The sequence below is a fragment of the Dicentrarchus labrax genome, unplaced genomic scaffold (genome assembly GCF_905237075.1).
Source record: "Dicentrarchus labrax unplaced genomic scaffold, dlabrax2021, whole genome shotgun sequence".
Lineage (NCBI taxonomy): Eukaryota > Metazoa > Chordata > Actinopteri > Moronidae > Dicentrarchus > Dicentrarchus labrax.
Window position 1 is genome coordinate 7,457,039 of NW_026136706.1, and position 17,670 is coordinate 7,474,708.

Sequence of the window (17,670 nt, forward strand, 5' to 3'; positions counted from 1 at the left end):
TTCCGCTTTTTTGCAGGAGGAAGCTGCACTTCTGTCGTCTTCAAGTAGGTTTTGATGTGAAATCTCTAAGATCTGATTTGCAGCCAACACCGACTGGAGCCGAGAAGTGGTAAGATATAATCCGCAACAAGCTAACCTAGTCTAACTCTACAGAGCTGAGATATAATGATGTGGGATCACACAGCGCCGCCAAAGCCACTGTGAGTCATACTACGTCTCTGCAGTGTCAAAGGAAGACTACCTAATAAGAGGGATTTTTTTTGTTCTTTAAGAAATATCCAAAAACAACTGAAATATTTATTTATATTTTTTTCTCTTTAATTAATGTTGCATAGTACATTTTAATGTGGGTTGATAAAATATTTAATGCTGGCAATGATACTTATAAAAGTCAGTGGAAACTTGAGGGAAGTATATTGATGCTGTGTGCATTTTTGTGAGACAGTATTTCATTGTCTAGGTGCATGTGTGTATTTCAGTTTATTTGTTGTGAAGCCTTCCATCTTATGAGGCTCTCTCTGTGTGTGTGTGTGTGTGTGTGTGTGTGTGTGTGTGTGTGTGTGTGTGTGTATATTTGCTAGGTTCGAGTGTGATGTACTCTATCTACACTGAAAATGTAACAGATGAGTAGGGACATTCCAACTGAGCATCTGGGATGTTGGCCAAGAGGGGGCGCATTGGTTTGGGAAGCAACCCAGGGCTGCTGGCACTGAAAATCAGTGAAAATCACTTTTTTTTTTGTTTGTTTCACCTGTACTCATGCCAGGCCACACTTCTGTTTCATGTCTGAAATATATGTTATTATTATAAACCTCCAGGTCATTTTATGGCATAATAATGAATTGAGGATTGGTGCATTACTGCCCCTATGTCCTCATTATTATAACAAATAGTATTAAAAAAGAAATACTAGCAGTAAGCTTTATATTCAGAAAATGCAATGGTTTTGGGTTTGTGTGCATTCCTGACTGGCAGTTAATCAATATAATACTTGGTGTTTCACAGGTCCAGGTGGATTTACCTGTGTAAGCAAGATGCTGTCAAACAGTAGCTGTGTCTCAGCCTGATCCTTGGTGATATCTGCGTTGGCGTTCATGCCAAAAATCTCCGGCGAAGGGTTGAGCGGCAACGCCTTGGTGTATTCTATGTAACTATTGTACTGCAACAGAGATGCAGATAAAAACAGAGGGAGAAGAGTGAAGTAAGAGGACAATTTTCAACGCAACATCAGGAAACATCTCGAGTAATAACACTCATTGAAAAACAAGTCAGCTCCTTAGATTGCTGACATTTATTATAATGACTATGTAAATGTGACTTCATGAATAAAAGATGTGGTTAGAGGGGGGTGCAGCACTGGAGAACAAAATGCCAAATAAAATGGAGCGCGCCATAGATTGCACTTGTGTTAACAAATATATCAACCCTCACTGATGGTGGCTGCCTGCTGTGCCTTGTTATACACATTTTATCTCCTAATGACTTTTTAAAGGTAGCTCAACAACAGTGCTAAGCAACTGTGAGTCCTGTAATATGCTTAGTTTAAAAACAAGCACATTAAAGTGAGCTTAACTTTTATTGAGTTTTTAAGTTAATAATACTTCAGGCACCTTCTTGTAACTGATGGGTATATGGTCATGGAACTGACGGCTACACTGCTGGAATATATTTAAATAAGACTTTTGATATTTATATTTGAATAACATGCCACATAACATATCTAAGCTGCATTGTTCCGTATCTCAAAAAGGTCAAACTATCTTGAATACAACAAAAACACACAGTGTCATTGATGCAAAGCACAGTTCTTGCATAATAGCCCGTAGTGCCGTGCATGTGGTCATCTGAATAACCTAGCCAGGATACTGTAAGTAGGTTTGTGTTGAATAAATACTTTATTTGGAGAAGGAAGTGGAGAGACACTTTCTTGTTGTCAACAAAAGATCGTATTTTCTGCCCAGGCAGAAAAACATGTGTGAAGTTACCCTACTAATACCTGCATTTGTTAGACGATGAAAGTAAAAAAAGAGCTACTGAACTGTTAACAGCTCCCCCTTGTGGTGAATCTGCATTCTGTTAGATGTGACTGAATGAGTTCTTACATCACCCTCAGCTGGTGCATAGTAGAGCCCACTGGGATCAAACTTGTAGTCAGGGTCCTCGATGATCTTTGAGGTGTAGAATATAGAGAGGATCGTGCGCAGCGTCCGTCTGTCCCAGTCATCTGTCACACGACCTCCATAGTTACACTCACCAGTCATGTAGCGGACAGCATCAAACGGCACTTCCTGCAAGAAACGAGAACTCAATAATACCTGTGCGTTAGGGCTGCACGTTTTGAGAGCAGAGTATTGAGTATGTTCTTCCGAAACAGGAGAACTAGTTGAAATTCACTCTGTGACTTAGACTTTGAATGGAAACTGATGTAATAGCAGGTGAAAGGGTGGGCTTGTGGCCACTGTGGCATTTTCTGGACGAGGATTTCACTTACAAATTCAGTGAGCGACACTTGGTTACAAAATGAAAATGTCACTCGTTCAAAAAAAGATACCCTGAGTAGTTTATTCCTGCCACTTTTTCTCAGCTGCAGCAGAGGAACGGGGACTGGTGGAGGGTTGGAGAGCTATCTGTTTGTGGAAAAATGTCAAGAGGGTTTTTGAATATAGCTGATGAAAGCGGATACTTGAGTGAAGAGGAACCCACTTGTAAAAGCCAGAATTTCTATTATGGGCTTAGATGCTGAATATATATACGTAGGAGTGGATGGTGTATGTGCATCTGCATGTGAGAGTCAGAGTTTTATTCTGACCCAGATATATAGTCTCTTCATGTGAGTATATGTAAAGTATGTATGACAGAACAAGGTTATGTTAGTATGCACTAGCCTGCATCCAACACTGTATGGGATTTAGTAATTAGGGAAAAAATCTGTGTTACTGATGACTATCTTAAATTGAGTTACAGGAAAACAATATTATTTAAAAAATATATAAAAATCACCTTTGAAGGGAAAGTCAATTTGAAAATAACTACCTGGTACTGTTCAAGGAACATGTGTAGCTGCTGTACAGAGATCCGTAGGTCGGTCTCATTGAACTCGTATGGGATGTTCCAGCCTAAAGGTCCAAACTTCTTCCTCTCCTGGGTCAGGGCGTGGAAGAAACACAGGCCGTATAGCAGTTTCTTGAACACACCCTGAGAAGTAGATAAGCAAAAAATGGAAGGCGTAGTCTTAGATAAATAACAAGATGAATAGTGGTGGTCGTTTAGTATTTCCACAGATAAAACAAACACGCTCTGAAATGCACAGTGGGGGTGAGAGGAGACACAAAGGAGCTCAGAACACCCACTGATGTAGGTATGATAGATATGTACTGCAAGCCACCTAGATATGTGCACACACACTGACCGGCTTGCTGCAGCTGCCAAAAAACTCCGGGTCAGAGATGGGGTCCATTAAGAAGGAGCGTGCAATGTTGGCGCGGAGGCCCTTTGGAGCCTCATTGGTCATCTTCACCCCATTCTGAAGCACTGCCACAGGGAAGGTGGGAGACGGGTAGCTAGTCAGCCATAACCTGAAGTCTGGGTGGGTGGTGTCTGGGTTCAGCTCCTGCTCACAGCCACAAAGACCAAGTTAAAATAAAAGTGTATGGGAAGAAATGTATTATCATCGTATAAAGCTTAAGTGTGTGTTCTGACCTCACAGACTCTCTCCAGCGTTGACATCCAAGATGTGGCCAAATGGCAGTTTTGCAGAACCACCCAGGTGCCCTCTTTAAGGCCTGTCTGAATCATTTGCATAGCAATAGGACCCTGGCCTTGGCCCAGAGAGAGGGAGGTCAGCTTGTTACCCGTAAAGCCCTAAGGGATAAGAACAGTCGTGCGCACACACACACACACACACACACACACACACACACACACACACACACACACACACACACACACACACACACACACACACACACACACACACATGTAGCTGCTTTTTGACCAGGAAGGAGTCAAAATACTTTTCAGTGGTTTTAAGATGTGCGTGGAAGCCTGGGAAATCTAGAGGATTCAATTTCTTGTTTCATTTTGAGTTTGTACACACAGCAGGCTTCAAAGCTGCTGAATTTCTCCAGGTGTCTCTGTACCTTTTCATCTCCGAACTTGAGCAATGCAGCCATGGGGTCTGAACCAGGGGAGAGGATGAAGATGAGGGGGGCACAGCAGTGGCTATCAACGAAGGCCTTGCTCAGGTTGAAGGGTGGCGCTTCGATGAACGGACGACCCAAACTGTTGGACACATATTCCTGCACCATGGGAATAACCTGGGGAACACATAAATGGAATGTGTTTACTGTGTGTGTATAAAGGTAGTCCTTATAACCTGATGTATTGGTGCATTTTGAAGAATTAGGTTATAGAGGCATTTGAAGTGATTTAAAACTCAATATCTCAATAATACCCTACCATATTTTCGAAAATAGGATATGAACTGACCTTGTCTGGCCTCAGACAACGAATCACCAGCATTTTCTGAAACTGGCTCAGCTTCTCCTGCCACTCATCAGGAAAGGGAGTCTGATGTGGGGTCTGTAGATATGCAAAACACACAAGCCATATTAAATTCAGACTGTACATTAGAGTTACTTCAGATTTCACAGTGGAGAGAAAATCATGTAGTAATTTTGCATAATTACATATAAGCTAAATTCAAATGGCAACACTTAAGTGACTGGTATACAATACAATCAAGTTAACCAGAGGAGTATCTGGAAAGCCACACAGATGACGAAATGACACCTTTTAATGCTGTTTAAAATCCAGTCATTTTTATTCATCAAGAAGCCATGCCCCTCATTAGGTTACCTTGAAGAAATACGCAGCATTCAGCTGCCTTTTTGTCAACTTTTCTTGGAGAAGAGGAGGGAATTTTCAGGGTGGGGTTGCATTGTATCGAGCTGTTGCAAGATTAAGCAATGTAATTAGGCAAAAAGAGGGGTAATCTGTAATGTGAGTAGGGAGGAGAGTAATGCGGGGAGATAGATAAATATGTATGAACAAGCAACGACTGTGGAAAAGGAGAAAGCGGAAGGAGAAAGAGGTGGGGAAACAGAAAAGCCACTGGGTACTGGGTCAGAGCAATATGTTTGATTAATTTATGGAACAAGTGTACCAGAGGAAGTGAGCAATGGTAGCCGGAACTTTTGGAATTATTTTCCCAAGGCTGTTTATCGAGACACTTCTGGCTATGTGTGTTGGCAGGTGCTTTGAGACGGATACACCTATTTAGGATCTCTTGGGGATTCTCTGTGTGTACAGGGATGTGTTAGCGTGTGTGAGCCTGAGTGCCTGTGTGCTTGATTGAACAGCTGTTCTTGCATCAAGATTGAATAAATGTGAATTCTACAACTGGAACAAACTAGATTTAATTAGATAGAAGTGTTGTGGCTGATTCTGTTGATTATAAATCAAAGATGGTGTGTGTGCATGTGTGTGACAGCAAAGACACAAGCATGTGTGCCGCACACATATTTGTTTGTGTGCACCACACATTGATTAAACAGCTGTTCTTGCGACTAGATTGCATAGATGTGACTAGCACGACAGGAACAAAAAAGATTTAATTAGATAAAACTTCAATTTTAGATTCTTTATCACTAGAAGATGGAAGGAGGGTGCATGTGTGCATCATCTACACCTGACAGGCATATTACTTTCCTCCCACTTTCTTTTCTTTCTGTCTATACAACATCTAAACTAATAAAACTCAGTTATTTAACATGAAATAAAATAAGATAATGAAACATATACCTTTGGATAATCTGCATCACTGAATCAGCAAGCAGTTACAGGACACAATGGACGCTAACTGAATGTTAATTTAAATTGCATTTTATACAAAGATTGATCATAACATAGTAAAGAAACAAAGTACTTAAACTTGTTGGCAGCCATTAATAATAAAAAATGAATATTTTCATATTTGAAGATGGAAGCAGCAGAAGAAGCAGAATGTTTAGAAAAATGAAGAAATCATAAGGATGTGTCTCCAATCTGTATTGGTAATATATGTTATACATGCGTGAGTGTTGTGGGATCCCACTGAGCTGCCCTGCTGAGCTGCAGAGTAGGCGAAGCTGGCTGTGGTTCATGTGCCAAACCTACTCTGGCCTTGTTCCCTTTCTCATCCCACCGCACACCTTAATAACTGAGGTTTTCCTGCATTGCACTCACTTTACTCCTTCTCTAATACACAGTCCATCACAGCCCTCTCTTTGATATCAAGGATAAATCTTTGTTTGTTGTCCTGGTTTTACCAGGAAAGCAACAAACAACTTTTATTAGAATTTTAGCCTAAATGACAAGCAGTCTGAGCTATGGTTACCATTAAGTTAGGTGCATTGTTAGTGCAAATAGCTCAGCTCAACACAATAGATCATCACATGATGTACTGGTGCATTTTTACGTTATTTTTAAATTAGAGCAATATTTTATGTTTTCTCCATATGTAATGTATTGGTCATCCGTGCTCTGATTTTGCACACTTTGAAAGGTCGGCTGCAAAAAGTGTTATATTTTGAATAATTTGAACATTGAGCCTAGTAAATCAAAGCTGTGCACAACTCCCAGGGTGGCACTGATGCAAGGCTTGCTCTCTCTTCACAGGCAAACAATTGCTCAAGCTGGTGCCAAGAAGTTCTGCCTAAGATTGTGTGTATAAGGCCTTAGTGTCCACATACACTGTATGTTGACAAAATCTCTGGTTAAAATCCTAAATATCTTTACCAATTTGCTCTATAGACGTTGGTCCTGTAGCACCTGCAGAATTCAAATGTTCTGGTGGCAGTAGACTGCACCTCGATGTTTTATTTTGTGGTCTAACATTTTGTTGATGTTAAGTGTGACCCAGTTCAAACTGCTGACCTCCTAAACTGACTACCTACACATTTACAGTTTCTACAACAAGACACCAGCCATGCCATCCATATTAATGGGCTTATTGACTAAATTTGCATTACTGGGGGATTTACAAATTTTATTCTCCCTCTAGTTCTCTTGGGTATTTTGATTTAATGGTGCTTTTCTGTGCATGCTGATTTAAAAAATGTCAGCATTAACCCCAATTTTCCGCTATCAGGTATATAACCATACCGATCTTTTTAAAAAGAGGAAGGACAGAAAACAACTAACTTTTCCCAGTTTCTCTTTACCATCACAGAAACCTATTAAACACCCAGAGACAGAGCCCCACCAAGACCAGGCGGTCAGCTTGATAACACTCACTGGGCTGTCGTAGACCTTCTTCCACTCATTCCTGAGGCGAGCCATGTCCTGACGTAGACCTTTGAAACGCTCCATCTCATCCAAGCGGCAAATCTCATCCCAAGACTTCTTGGGGAGCCAGGTGCAGGGATTCGAGTGGGGGTTGTCCAGACCCACGCCACCAGTCAGGAGGAAGCGCCAATCAGCCTCATCGACCTACGACATTAATTACTGTCATGCAGCTATTGAAGTGTTAACACAACATAGGATTAACCAGACTTTGTGATTAAGATATTTAAAAGGTTGACAATTTGGGGGATTATCTTTGGATAAAAATTCAATGCAAATTGAAAACACAAAATACAGATAATATATATAGCAATAATGGAGAGGACTGAAAAATTAGGCTAAACAGCTTGTTTGATTAACTAACTATCTACTATACTTTGATTAACTGAACTACTACTGTCACTAACAAACCAATCGAACAACAATACTGGATGTGTTCTCAAACAACATCTATGGTTTTCAAGTTAAGAATCTGTAAATGTGTACAGCGTGTTTATTCCTACCAGCTTGTTGTGCATGAGCAGACTGATACTGAGGCAGAAGGAAAAGAGCAGCTTATCCTTCTCAAACAGAGAGCGACACACGTTGACATACAGTGTATAGGTAAAGTGGTCTCTCAGGATCTGTAGTCTGAAGAAGATACACATGCAAGCATTTTAATAATCTTGTTCCAAACCAAGCAGAGCTCTCAAATTTAACCACACTGAACTATTACTCGTCTTACATTCTTACATTAACAGTTTACAAGTCAAATGTGATTTTTCGAGTGGAGAGAAAGCTTAGAATTACTGCTTGATGACCTGCTTACAAGAACATTTATTTGCCTAGTGCATTTGTCAGCCATGCATACCTCTTCTCCAAGTCGTCACTCTTGTCTGAGTTGTCAATGGAGCTGATGAAGAGGTTAATAAACCAGGTGAGGGAGTACTGGTACATGGGTTCAATGTTAGCCAGGTCAGCAATGGAGAAGAATAAGATGGCTGAATGCACAGCGATTGGTGTGTAGCCCATGCGGGTCTGATCGATCTTTTGCTCCGTCACCTCGGCCACAGCCTGCTTCTCTGTGATTTCATTGGCTAGCACTTTGGAGCAGGAGAGGATCTTGACGGCCGTCTCATCCTCCAGGATGTTGCCCTCAGAAGAGGAAAGCACCTCTAAAATTTTGTCCTCAATCTCCTTCAGTTGTCTGATGAAAATTCAAGGAAAAGTTTGAGAAAGGAGACATTTCATTTGATTAGTTGAAATTATCTGAGCTGAGTCTGGTGCATACTAGTGTACCTTTTGTTCTCTGCTCCCTGCAGGATGAGAGCCTGTTTCTCTTCCTCTAGGTCGGGCCTTTCCCGGGCCACCACAATGCCCAGCAGCTGGTCCTGGATGCCCTCTGGGGTGATCATGAAGTTCAGAAGGGTCACCTACAGCACAGAAAAATAAATACATAGCCCAGAGAGTAAACCGACAGAAACATGCACAAATGAGTGTGTGTGAGTGTGTGTGTGTGTGTGTGTGTGTGTGTGTGTGTGTGTGTGTTTGGTGTGTGCCCCACCCTTGCTCTCAGACATTTAAGTGAGGTACTTTACAGCACAGTGTTGATCATCTTGGCTTGCTGTACTCTCCACGAACCTCCGCCATCCAATCAATTCCAATAACCACTCCGGGCTTGGCAGAGTACAGGTAGGATGCATTTACTTTTTTTTTTTTCTGTGAAAAGTGTTACAGCTAGAAGTGAAGGAGTGTGTCTTTTACCACAGCCTTAGTCATTCTGCGCTGCACTTACCCGGAGGTTAAAAGCCTATATCTGCTATCTACTCTCTGCCCTAATAAACGAGAGCACTTCTCCGGGGCCTAATTCCATTTCTATTGATGCTGCGGACCCACTCAGCTGGTGGTAAAGACTCAGAGCCCGTATAAATCTCCCGTTTGTCCTTTTCACACATACACCCTCCTCCTTCGCTTCCCTTCGTCCCTTGAGCTCCTTAAGGGCTGGTTTACTAGATGCTTGCCCTCTTGTATTTGAAAGTATAGCATTTCAAACAGGGCTTAATGGGAATAATGGAAGCCTCATAGTGAACTGTACTGTTGGCAAAAAAGACTTAAGCAAAAATAAAAAAGAGGGATTGAGGCAGTTGTGAAAAATGAGTTGAATCTATCTAATAGCTGCCCATAAAGAGCGGGGCCCCTGCAAATAGATGCCTGAAATGTGATCTTCAGTAATGCTTTCCAACCCCTTGCCTCTCCGTAATGCAATTTTCTTTAATGCTCCTTTTCTTGGAAATTTTTAGAGACTGTATTCCATTGGGGAGGTGGTATCAGAGAATCATGATTCACTGTGTTGCTGGGGTAAAAACGTGCTGCTATTTGAGTGGTATGATGCAATAAGTGGGAACCAACAAGGGAAAGTAGGGCTCATCTATCTGTAGGAAAAATGTCTTATGAAACAAAGGTCCAAAATAATTCTTCAGTATAACGAACAACCTGCTATGGAGTTCAAATTTTAAAATAAACAAGAATAAGAGAATACAGATACTCTAGCAGCTTTATGAAGCTGAACTTAGGCACAGTGGTGCTTTGAGCTGAATGCTGACAACACCATGCTATTATTCTCAAATTGACAATGCTACCATGCTAATATTTAGTAGGTATAATGTTTATCATATTAATAGTTTAGTGTGTTAACATGCAAAAATTAGCTAATTATCACTAAACACAATGTACAGCTGAAGCTTACGGTAATAAACCAAACTATTGGTATTGGACAATTAAAAGGTTTGAATTAATGATGGCACTGGATTAAAGGTTAATGGTTTACAAAAGTTATTATGATTCATCTTAAAGGGGACATGAAAGTCTGTAGCAGATTTCATGGCAACCCATCCAATATTAAAGATAAACATTTAGGGAATCATTAAAGTCTTAACACGATATTGTCTGTGAACCATGGATGCTAATACACGTAGCAGATGTTAAGATATTTCAATATATAATGTGAAAACTTTGACCCGCTGGTGCCCCTAAAAGAAAAGTCAGATGATCACGAGATTGACTGTTGCTATTAGGTGTAATGGTGGTGTGAAAATAAATGGCAAAGAAATGCAAATGTCTGTGTTGGTTCCAGTGAGAGCCTGTATTCTATTACTCCCTTCTGTTTTGGCAGCAGCTTTGTTGTGGAAGATACATCTATCCTTAGCTACCAGTTAAGGATGTTCATGGAAGGGGTGGGTAGAGAAGGCATGGGGGATTGCACAGGGCTCAATAAAACAAGACTGACATCTGCTGCAAACAGCTACGGCATGTGGCCACTGTCCAGGGTGCACTGTCACTACTAAAGTTGTGTGCAGACTCATGTCTGTCTCTCCGAGTATGTTTGTGTGTGACTGGTGTGGGTGTGGATGGAGGTTGCACTAGAGGCAGTAAGACTTTATGAAATCCTGGACACACAAATACATATTTTTAGGAACAGGTCTGTTGCCCTTTGCCTCTTGTCAAACTGTAGCAAGTGGACCAGTGAAACTGGTGGCAGGTCCTTATACCATTTAGCAAATAGTTTATATGTTACCATTTGAATACTGCATGAAATTCTTCCAGTATAGAGTTAGAAGTATTAGAATCACGATAAAATATGTTTTTACGATGTGAAGCGAGTTAAAGCGTAGTGGGATACTAAAAAATATAATTGTGCCTGAAGCATTTTCCCATTACAGTACCTTGACAGAGGTCTCAGGCAGGTAGTGTGGGTTGCGTAGCTTGGTAGTGATGTAGAAGCGAAAGTCGGGAGCATATTCAATGGTAGAGTCTCCCAAGCGGATGCACATGGCACCACCCTGTTTAAAGGTCTGTCTCAGCAGCAGAGGCTCCAGGATAGGGTCCAGCTCCTCACCGACATTCTCCAGCAGCACTGAAAGAAAATGCTCAATCTTCATCAATATTATTGACATAATATTTCTTTATACTCACACATTTACAAGCAATCTCATGTTGGAGCTGTCAAGTTCAACCACTGCTGCCTCAACTGTTGAGCCATTTGTACAATTTCAAATTTGACAAACTACGGTAGCTGCAATACAAATCTACACAAAGCATTTTTCCCCATAGCAACCAAATTTCTTTTTTAAGTATTATTAATTTCTCCAAGGCCACTTAAACACTTAAATAGACCTATACTTATACCCTTACCCTTGCAGTCCATGTGAAGAGCTAAGGGTGATGCCGCTTTTGCTGTGCTGGCTCTTCGATTGCCTTTTATTTAGCATCAGGTCAGCTAATAATATCAGTAAATAATGTTAATATTTTTTGTTTACCTTGTCTTAATTGGTCTCTTTAACATCTTGTCATTGGATACATCTTCCTGCCACTGGGAAGCATGTTGTGCATCTAGCTTTAAAAGTTTTCTATACATTAATTACTGGTTATTAATATCTTTACTGGATCTGTAGGAGGTCTTTAATAATAATAGTAATACATTTTATTTATAAGCACTTTTCTAAATACTCAAAGACTTTACATAAAAACATACAAACAGCAAAACAACATCAAATAGTAAAACACTAAAAACACATCAGACTAAGCTAAACATTAAAAGCAATTTACTAGCAATGAAAGCTCATACTCAATCCAAAAACGTATATAAGTTGTAACATATATCCTTAGTTTTTAAATATGTTACACCTATTGCAGCTGTATATTGTGCAGACCATTGCTATATTACAGTACTTATTCGAGTTAAACCCTCAGCCTCTTTCAGCTCTCTGCAATTATCACTCAACAATGAACTTCCACTGTAGCCCAAGAAACTTAATGAATGTGTGCATACATGCAAAACACCAAGAAATCAGTGAAGCAAGTAAAGCAGTACCAGTTACAAATGCCTTTTTCGCATGGCATTATTATTCATGTGATTTCACATTAAGTATGATAATGCTGTTCTCTTGTTAAGGACATAAGTGCATTTATAATTGACATTATGCCTTGAGGTGGTAACTAAGTTTTTATACAGCAGTCAGTGATAGTCACAGCTGATAAACTTTCTCTCACAAGATAAGAATCAAATCAGGTCAACCTTCTTCAGATTACTTTGGAGCATCACTTTATCCTAGTGCATCACATCGATATTGTTAATGTTTCAGCAGATTAAACAGTACCTTCTATCATTACATAAAGCCTGGCCTATCAAGAGATTTGGCAAGGAAACATTAGTTCAACCATGCTATAATTGAGAATACTAGCACATAATCGGGATTATAGGCTGCAATACAAACAGCAAGAAATTGTGGAACTCTGAAGTAAGAGAATCGGCTGACGGGGGTGGAACTTTAGCCTTCCAGGAACTGTTTTGAACCCTGTAAGGACAAGTTACTCTCCGAACTGTTAGCCTTGCAGTCTGCCAGTAAGCAAAGACCCAATGGCTGGCTGAGTTGGGTCATTATTTAGATGTCTTTTTATTGGCTTTATTGTTGCCTCTGTCTGTTTTTAACTCTAATTCCTCTCTTGCTGTTCCTTCTTATACCTACAAAAGTACGAGTAAGCACATTCTGGAAAAAAAACAGCACAAATAGCCATGTCTCCCCACACATTCTGGTCAAGAAAATGCAGAAAACACAAGGGATTTCATCAAGGATTTTGTAGGATTTACAGTAGTTTGGCATACTAATGGTGCAGTAGGTCTGAATAAATGTTCATTGGATCATCTCACACAGAAATACTGCTTATATGAATTAACCCACTGCAGAACAAAGAACAAAGGAGAAAAACATTTTGTTTTGCACAGCCATTATTAGTCCCTGTGGTGAAGAGAGACCTCAGCAGGCAGTGACAGGAACTGCAACAATGTGGGTGAAGCACACACACAAACAGACTAGACACCAACAGCAGAGGCATCAAACCAGAGAAATACTTGTGCTTACCTGGCGTGCCAAACTGGATGCAGTTCTCTAGAGTGCGTACAAAGTCACCATCACTCAGTTTAATGATATGCAGGCTATTGGCCTTCTCCATGTTTTTCACCCACTTGTTGGCTTGGCCCTGGGGATCAATCATCAGAGGCCATCGCCTGGCGTTACTACAAATACACACACGCACGGATACACACACACACACACACACACACACACACACACACACACACACACAGTAATTGCTGATCAAATGGTGCTGCCTTGTCAGAGTGAGAGATCTTGTAACTGTTAACCATGAGACATCACAACAGCAGGGGTTTTTGGTGAGGACAAGAATTGAGATGTAGCGAGAAGCTGAACATTCACTTTGAGCATAGTTAGACAGCTCACAGTTGGGTAGCACACCAGGAGCCATAGTATTGTGATTAAAAAGCAATGTTGCTGCTTCATTTACACAAAAAAGCAGATGTCTTGTGATATTTGCTTTACTTTACTGCACCTTAAGGTTGAATCAGGCAATGTCACTCCTAGGAAAGGTTACAAAGTTCTGTCCTATAGTGGTCTATTTTTTCATTAGATTAATTAGATGTAATGGGCAATCTAATGCCTCATTCTTCAATCAACTGTAACCCATTGTGATCCAGGCACACCAGCTGTCAAAAACACTGGAACCTATTCCATATGCACAGTGTGTAAGTGAAAAGTGAAGTGGCATAAAAAATAAACAGCAGCAAGCAGTTTCAATGACGATATTCACGCTCAGACGCCTGAAGCAAGCAGAGCCCCTCTGGGTTTAAAAAGATCGATTGCTTTGCCTTTATTCCAGCAACAATTTTCAGGGGCATCATGCTTCTAAAAAGCTGCTTTTGTGAAAAGTGCATTTGAAAGTCAGTTTTCATTTTGTGCTCATGTCATTTTTGTAATTTTGAGACATTTTCCAAATCTTGTCCAGACTTTCCTGCCAACAACAATTCAAGTACAGCTTTATTATGCACTTCACTGTGCATCTTTATTAAGTAGGAAGTATACATTTTGTATCCACACCGGCTGGTGGCAGATACTCGTTATTAAATGACTCAGATGCAAAACTGTTGCTTGAGACATCCATAGTTGGTGCATTAAACTCTTGATGTATTTTCCTCTAGAGAGAATGAATGCCACGTCAGTATACTGACTGTCCTTAATACTCACGAGATTATGATACCGTTGTCTATGGAGAAGCTGTCTGACGGTAGGCCAGCGATGGTCCATGCACGAATCTTCACTGCATCGCCCAAAGAGTTCATCAGAGACATGTTGGGGGAGCATGGGATCTCTCTGCTTTTACAAAGATTCATCCACTCCTCTGTCTGATCCTGGAGAGGAGTACATCTACTGGTAAAGACTTCATTTTCACTTTACTGCATGCACATAAATAAACACACACACTAACCTGCAAACAAATAAGAGCATATGCATGTATGACAAATGCAACTGTACACATACAGGCAGAGAATCACATAAACAGATTATTTAAAAAAAACAGTAGCGAGGCATATGTAGACTGTCTAACTTAAAGAGAGTGATTTTGGGAGCATGGATTTTAGCCACACACACACACACACACACACACACACACACACACACACACACACACACACACACACACACACACACACACACACACACACACATCATGCAGTTGTATGACAAAAATAACTAATTCACTCTCCTCCTTTCTGTTTTCCTGCATCACAATGGGCCTTTGTGTGAAAGATGACCTTTAAACACTGGCTTGGTCTTAGAGACATGAGAGACTGAGCGCAAGGAAAAAGCAAATTGCCTAAGCACCAACAGAGTTTACTTTCCACCAAACTGCTCTCAAGCAAATTTAGCAGCTATGTCTCTCTGAACATACATGGACAAAGGTAGAAATACAGGTAAATACAGTATTGTACACTTACCAACACCTTATACCAAAATCATGTCCCTCAAAAATCTATGTAGATGCAGGGCAATAAGTAATGTAAGTAATACGTAGATACTATCCACTTCCAAGTGTGCACAACCAATTCCCTCAGCTTACCTGTCTGAAGCTGGAGGTGAAGGCTCCCAGGTAAGCCACTATGCCCGCTGAGATAAGGATGTCCCCAGTCAGGTTATTGTAGAGCTCTCCGAGATTGAAGGCCATTTCGCTCCAGCGCGTCTTCTCTCCACCCAGGCCTCCAATAAGCTGCTCAGCACGCTCCAGCTTCTTACTGCACAGATCCACCTGGAGGACATCATTGGAGGAGGAAAGTAAAAATTTGTTGCGCTGTGGCTGTTTTCCCAGGTCAAGGAACAGAATGAAAGTCATGCTGGCCAGAGCAACTTTGTGTAATTCAGTAGTCACTGACTTGGTCCAGTTGTTTGGTCTATCAGTGGCCTCAATAGGTCAGTTATCTTTGCCTGGCTGTCTGTCAGTGGCACATTGTCCTCTTTGTTATCGTGTATTTCTCTGACTTTCATCGGGAACTGTAGTTACACTTGTTCACTCTTTGTTTTCATAACATAGCTAGATATCCATATATATCCATAGATCCACCTGAAATGTCGTTTTTTCTTTACTTCAAATTATGACAACTGTTTTAAACTTACATTTTTAAAACATCTAAAGTCACACACGTACAAACAAATAAAAAAAGCACAAACCTGATTCTCTAGTTCAGCTTTCTTGTTTTTGTTCACATCAAAAGTCTCCTGAAGCTTTGCAAGTTTATCTTGGACTTCTTTAAGGGCTGCCTGCTTTTTCTGGAGGCTCTCCATGGCCACACTCAGCTCCCCCTCAGCCTGTGCCAGTTTCTCCTTCTTCGGAGCCACCACCTTGGCCACTCTAAAGGACACATGAAGCATTTCACTCAGGAGAATGTTGTAATAAGTAAACATAAGAGCACTATGAATTGCAATTCAAGACCTACTTCATGTCCACACTGTCATGAAGTGAAATTAATGTGTGGTAATGATCATTTGGTTAATCTTTATACATATACTCAGTTTATCTACAGCCATCATTCCAGAGTGAAAAGAAAAACAATATTACTGCAATAATATATACATTGTATTTATACCTTCTGTGTATTCTGAGCAAATCATTCTGCAACTTACTGATAGCTTTTATATGATTCATAGCATAGGGTATAATATGATATGAAAACATTTATACAATGTGATGTCATTAGTATTCTTATACTACTTATTATGTGGGGGCTGAAAAAGTGCTTATATGATACATACAATATTTAACTGTTAGAAAATATGGAAATTTATTAGCATTTATTTGATATAATATGACAATCTTTCACTGCTATAAATGTGGGTAACATTTAAGATTGTAAGAACAATAATTACATTTCCCTTTAAAGGTTTCGCATCTTGATTTTGCCTGGTATATTAATCACAATTGCACCAGGAAAGTGATTATTCCTTTGAAGTTATCAATAACCAAGCTTCATGTTACTCACTTAGACAGATGAAACGCTTTGTGCATGGACATTTATTTTCATAACTGAGATGAGGGAGAAGGAGATTACTTACTTGTCATACTTGTCCATGGCACAAACCCACTTACACAGGCCTTCAGCCGCAGTGGATGCAGTTCGAATCTTCTCTGGTACAAAGTCGGGGTTGGTAATGTACTTGTTGCGGATGATGGTCATGAGATTTTGTGGGATGTTGTCCTTGTCATACTCATGGAGGCTTTGGAGAAACTTCATGTCTCCTAGAAGCTTTTTGGCTGGGCCCCAAAAGTCCTCCACTTTTTTACCGGAGCCTGAGGGGTCAGGCACACGATCTGGCTTGAGGCCTTTGAGAATGCAGATTGCCTCCATCACCAGCTTGACAGCTGGGGGTGGGCTTTTCATGGACTTTACCACTGTGATATCCTGTACATAAAAAACACATCTATAGGTCTGCGCTCTTCACTATTCTCTTCCACTATCCTATATAAGGTTAAAAAAAAACACATTGCTCCTTTTACCTGATTGGTGAGAGTGTTCAACGCAGACAGGGCTGACTCCAGGATAGGCATAGCTACAGCCAGGTCAGCATCACACTCATCCTTGATGGCCTTGGCAGCCATGGCTTGTTCATTGGCAATGGCCTCATCCACTTTTACCACCTTCTCTGTTTTAGCCACCTCCACAGATTCATGCTCAATCACCACCATCATCTCATCTACCTCCTTACTGGCCACAATCAGCTGTGGCTGTAGTGCCTCCAGCTCAACTTGCATAGAGGCCACCTGGTCTGCTGCTGACTCTAGCTTCTCCAGGCCCACCTCATAGCGACGTTTCAGCTTCATCACCTCACTGGGTCAAGGACAGAGAGAGATAAGAAAAATCAGCCCTAGTTTACACATGGAAACTGATTATTTTTCCCCATTTCCAACTTTTAACCAAAAGTAGACATAGTAAAAACATAAAATACCAGTTAAAATCACAAC

At 40.7% G+C, this 17,670-nt stretch overlaps 1 protein-coding gene across 1 annotated transcript in view; it reads right to left on the reverse strand.

Annotated features, from left to right (window-relative positions):
- Positions 1 to 17,670, reverse strand: part of dnah7 (dynein, axonemal, heavy chain 7) — a 71,286-nt gene that overhangs the window by 9,794 nt on the left and 43,822 nt on the right. The window contains exons 44-61 of the mRNA XM_051405003.1: positions 17,206 to 17,536; positions 16,764 to 17,110; positions 15,882 to 16,062; positions 15,277 to 15,462; positions 14,403 to 14,566; positions 13,221 to 13,375; positions 11,025 to 11,215; positions 8,602 to 8,735; positions 8,174 to 8,509; positions 7,827 to 7,953; positions 7,276 to 7,470; positions 4,489 to 4,581; positions 4,140 to 4,316; positions 3,700 to 3,861; positions 3,410 to 3,610; positions 3,034 to 3,195; positions 2,103 to 2,288; positions 1,022 to 1,159 (exon numbers count right to left, since the gene is read on the reverse strand). Of these exons, the coding sequence (XP_051260963.1) occupies positions 1,022 to 1,159; positions 2,103 to 2,288; positions 3,034 to 3,195; positions 3,410 to 3,610; positions 3,700 to 3,861; positions 4,140 to 4,316; positions 4,489 to 4,581; positions 7,276 to 7,470; positions 7,827 to 7,953; positions 8,174 to 8,509; positions 8,602 to 8,735; positions 11,025 to 11,215; positions 13,221 to 13,375; positions 14,403 to 14,566; positions 15,277 to 15,462; positions 15,882 to 16,062; positions 16,764 to 17,110; positions 17,206 to 17,536 (3,466 nt within the window). The remainder of the gene's footprint in view (positions 1 to 1,021; positions 1,160 to 2,102; positions 2,289 to 3,033; positions 3,196 to 3,409; positions 3,611 to 3,699; positions 3,862 to 4,139; positions 4,317 to 4,488; positions 4,582 to 7,275; positions 7,471 to 7,826; positions 7,954 to 8,173; positions 8,510 to 8,601; positions 8,736 to 11,024; positions 11,216 to 13,220; positions 13,376 to 14,402; positions 14,567 to 15,276; positions 15,463 to 15,881; positions 16,063 to 16,763; positions 17,111 to 17,205; positions 17,537 to 17,670) is intronic.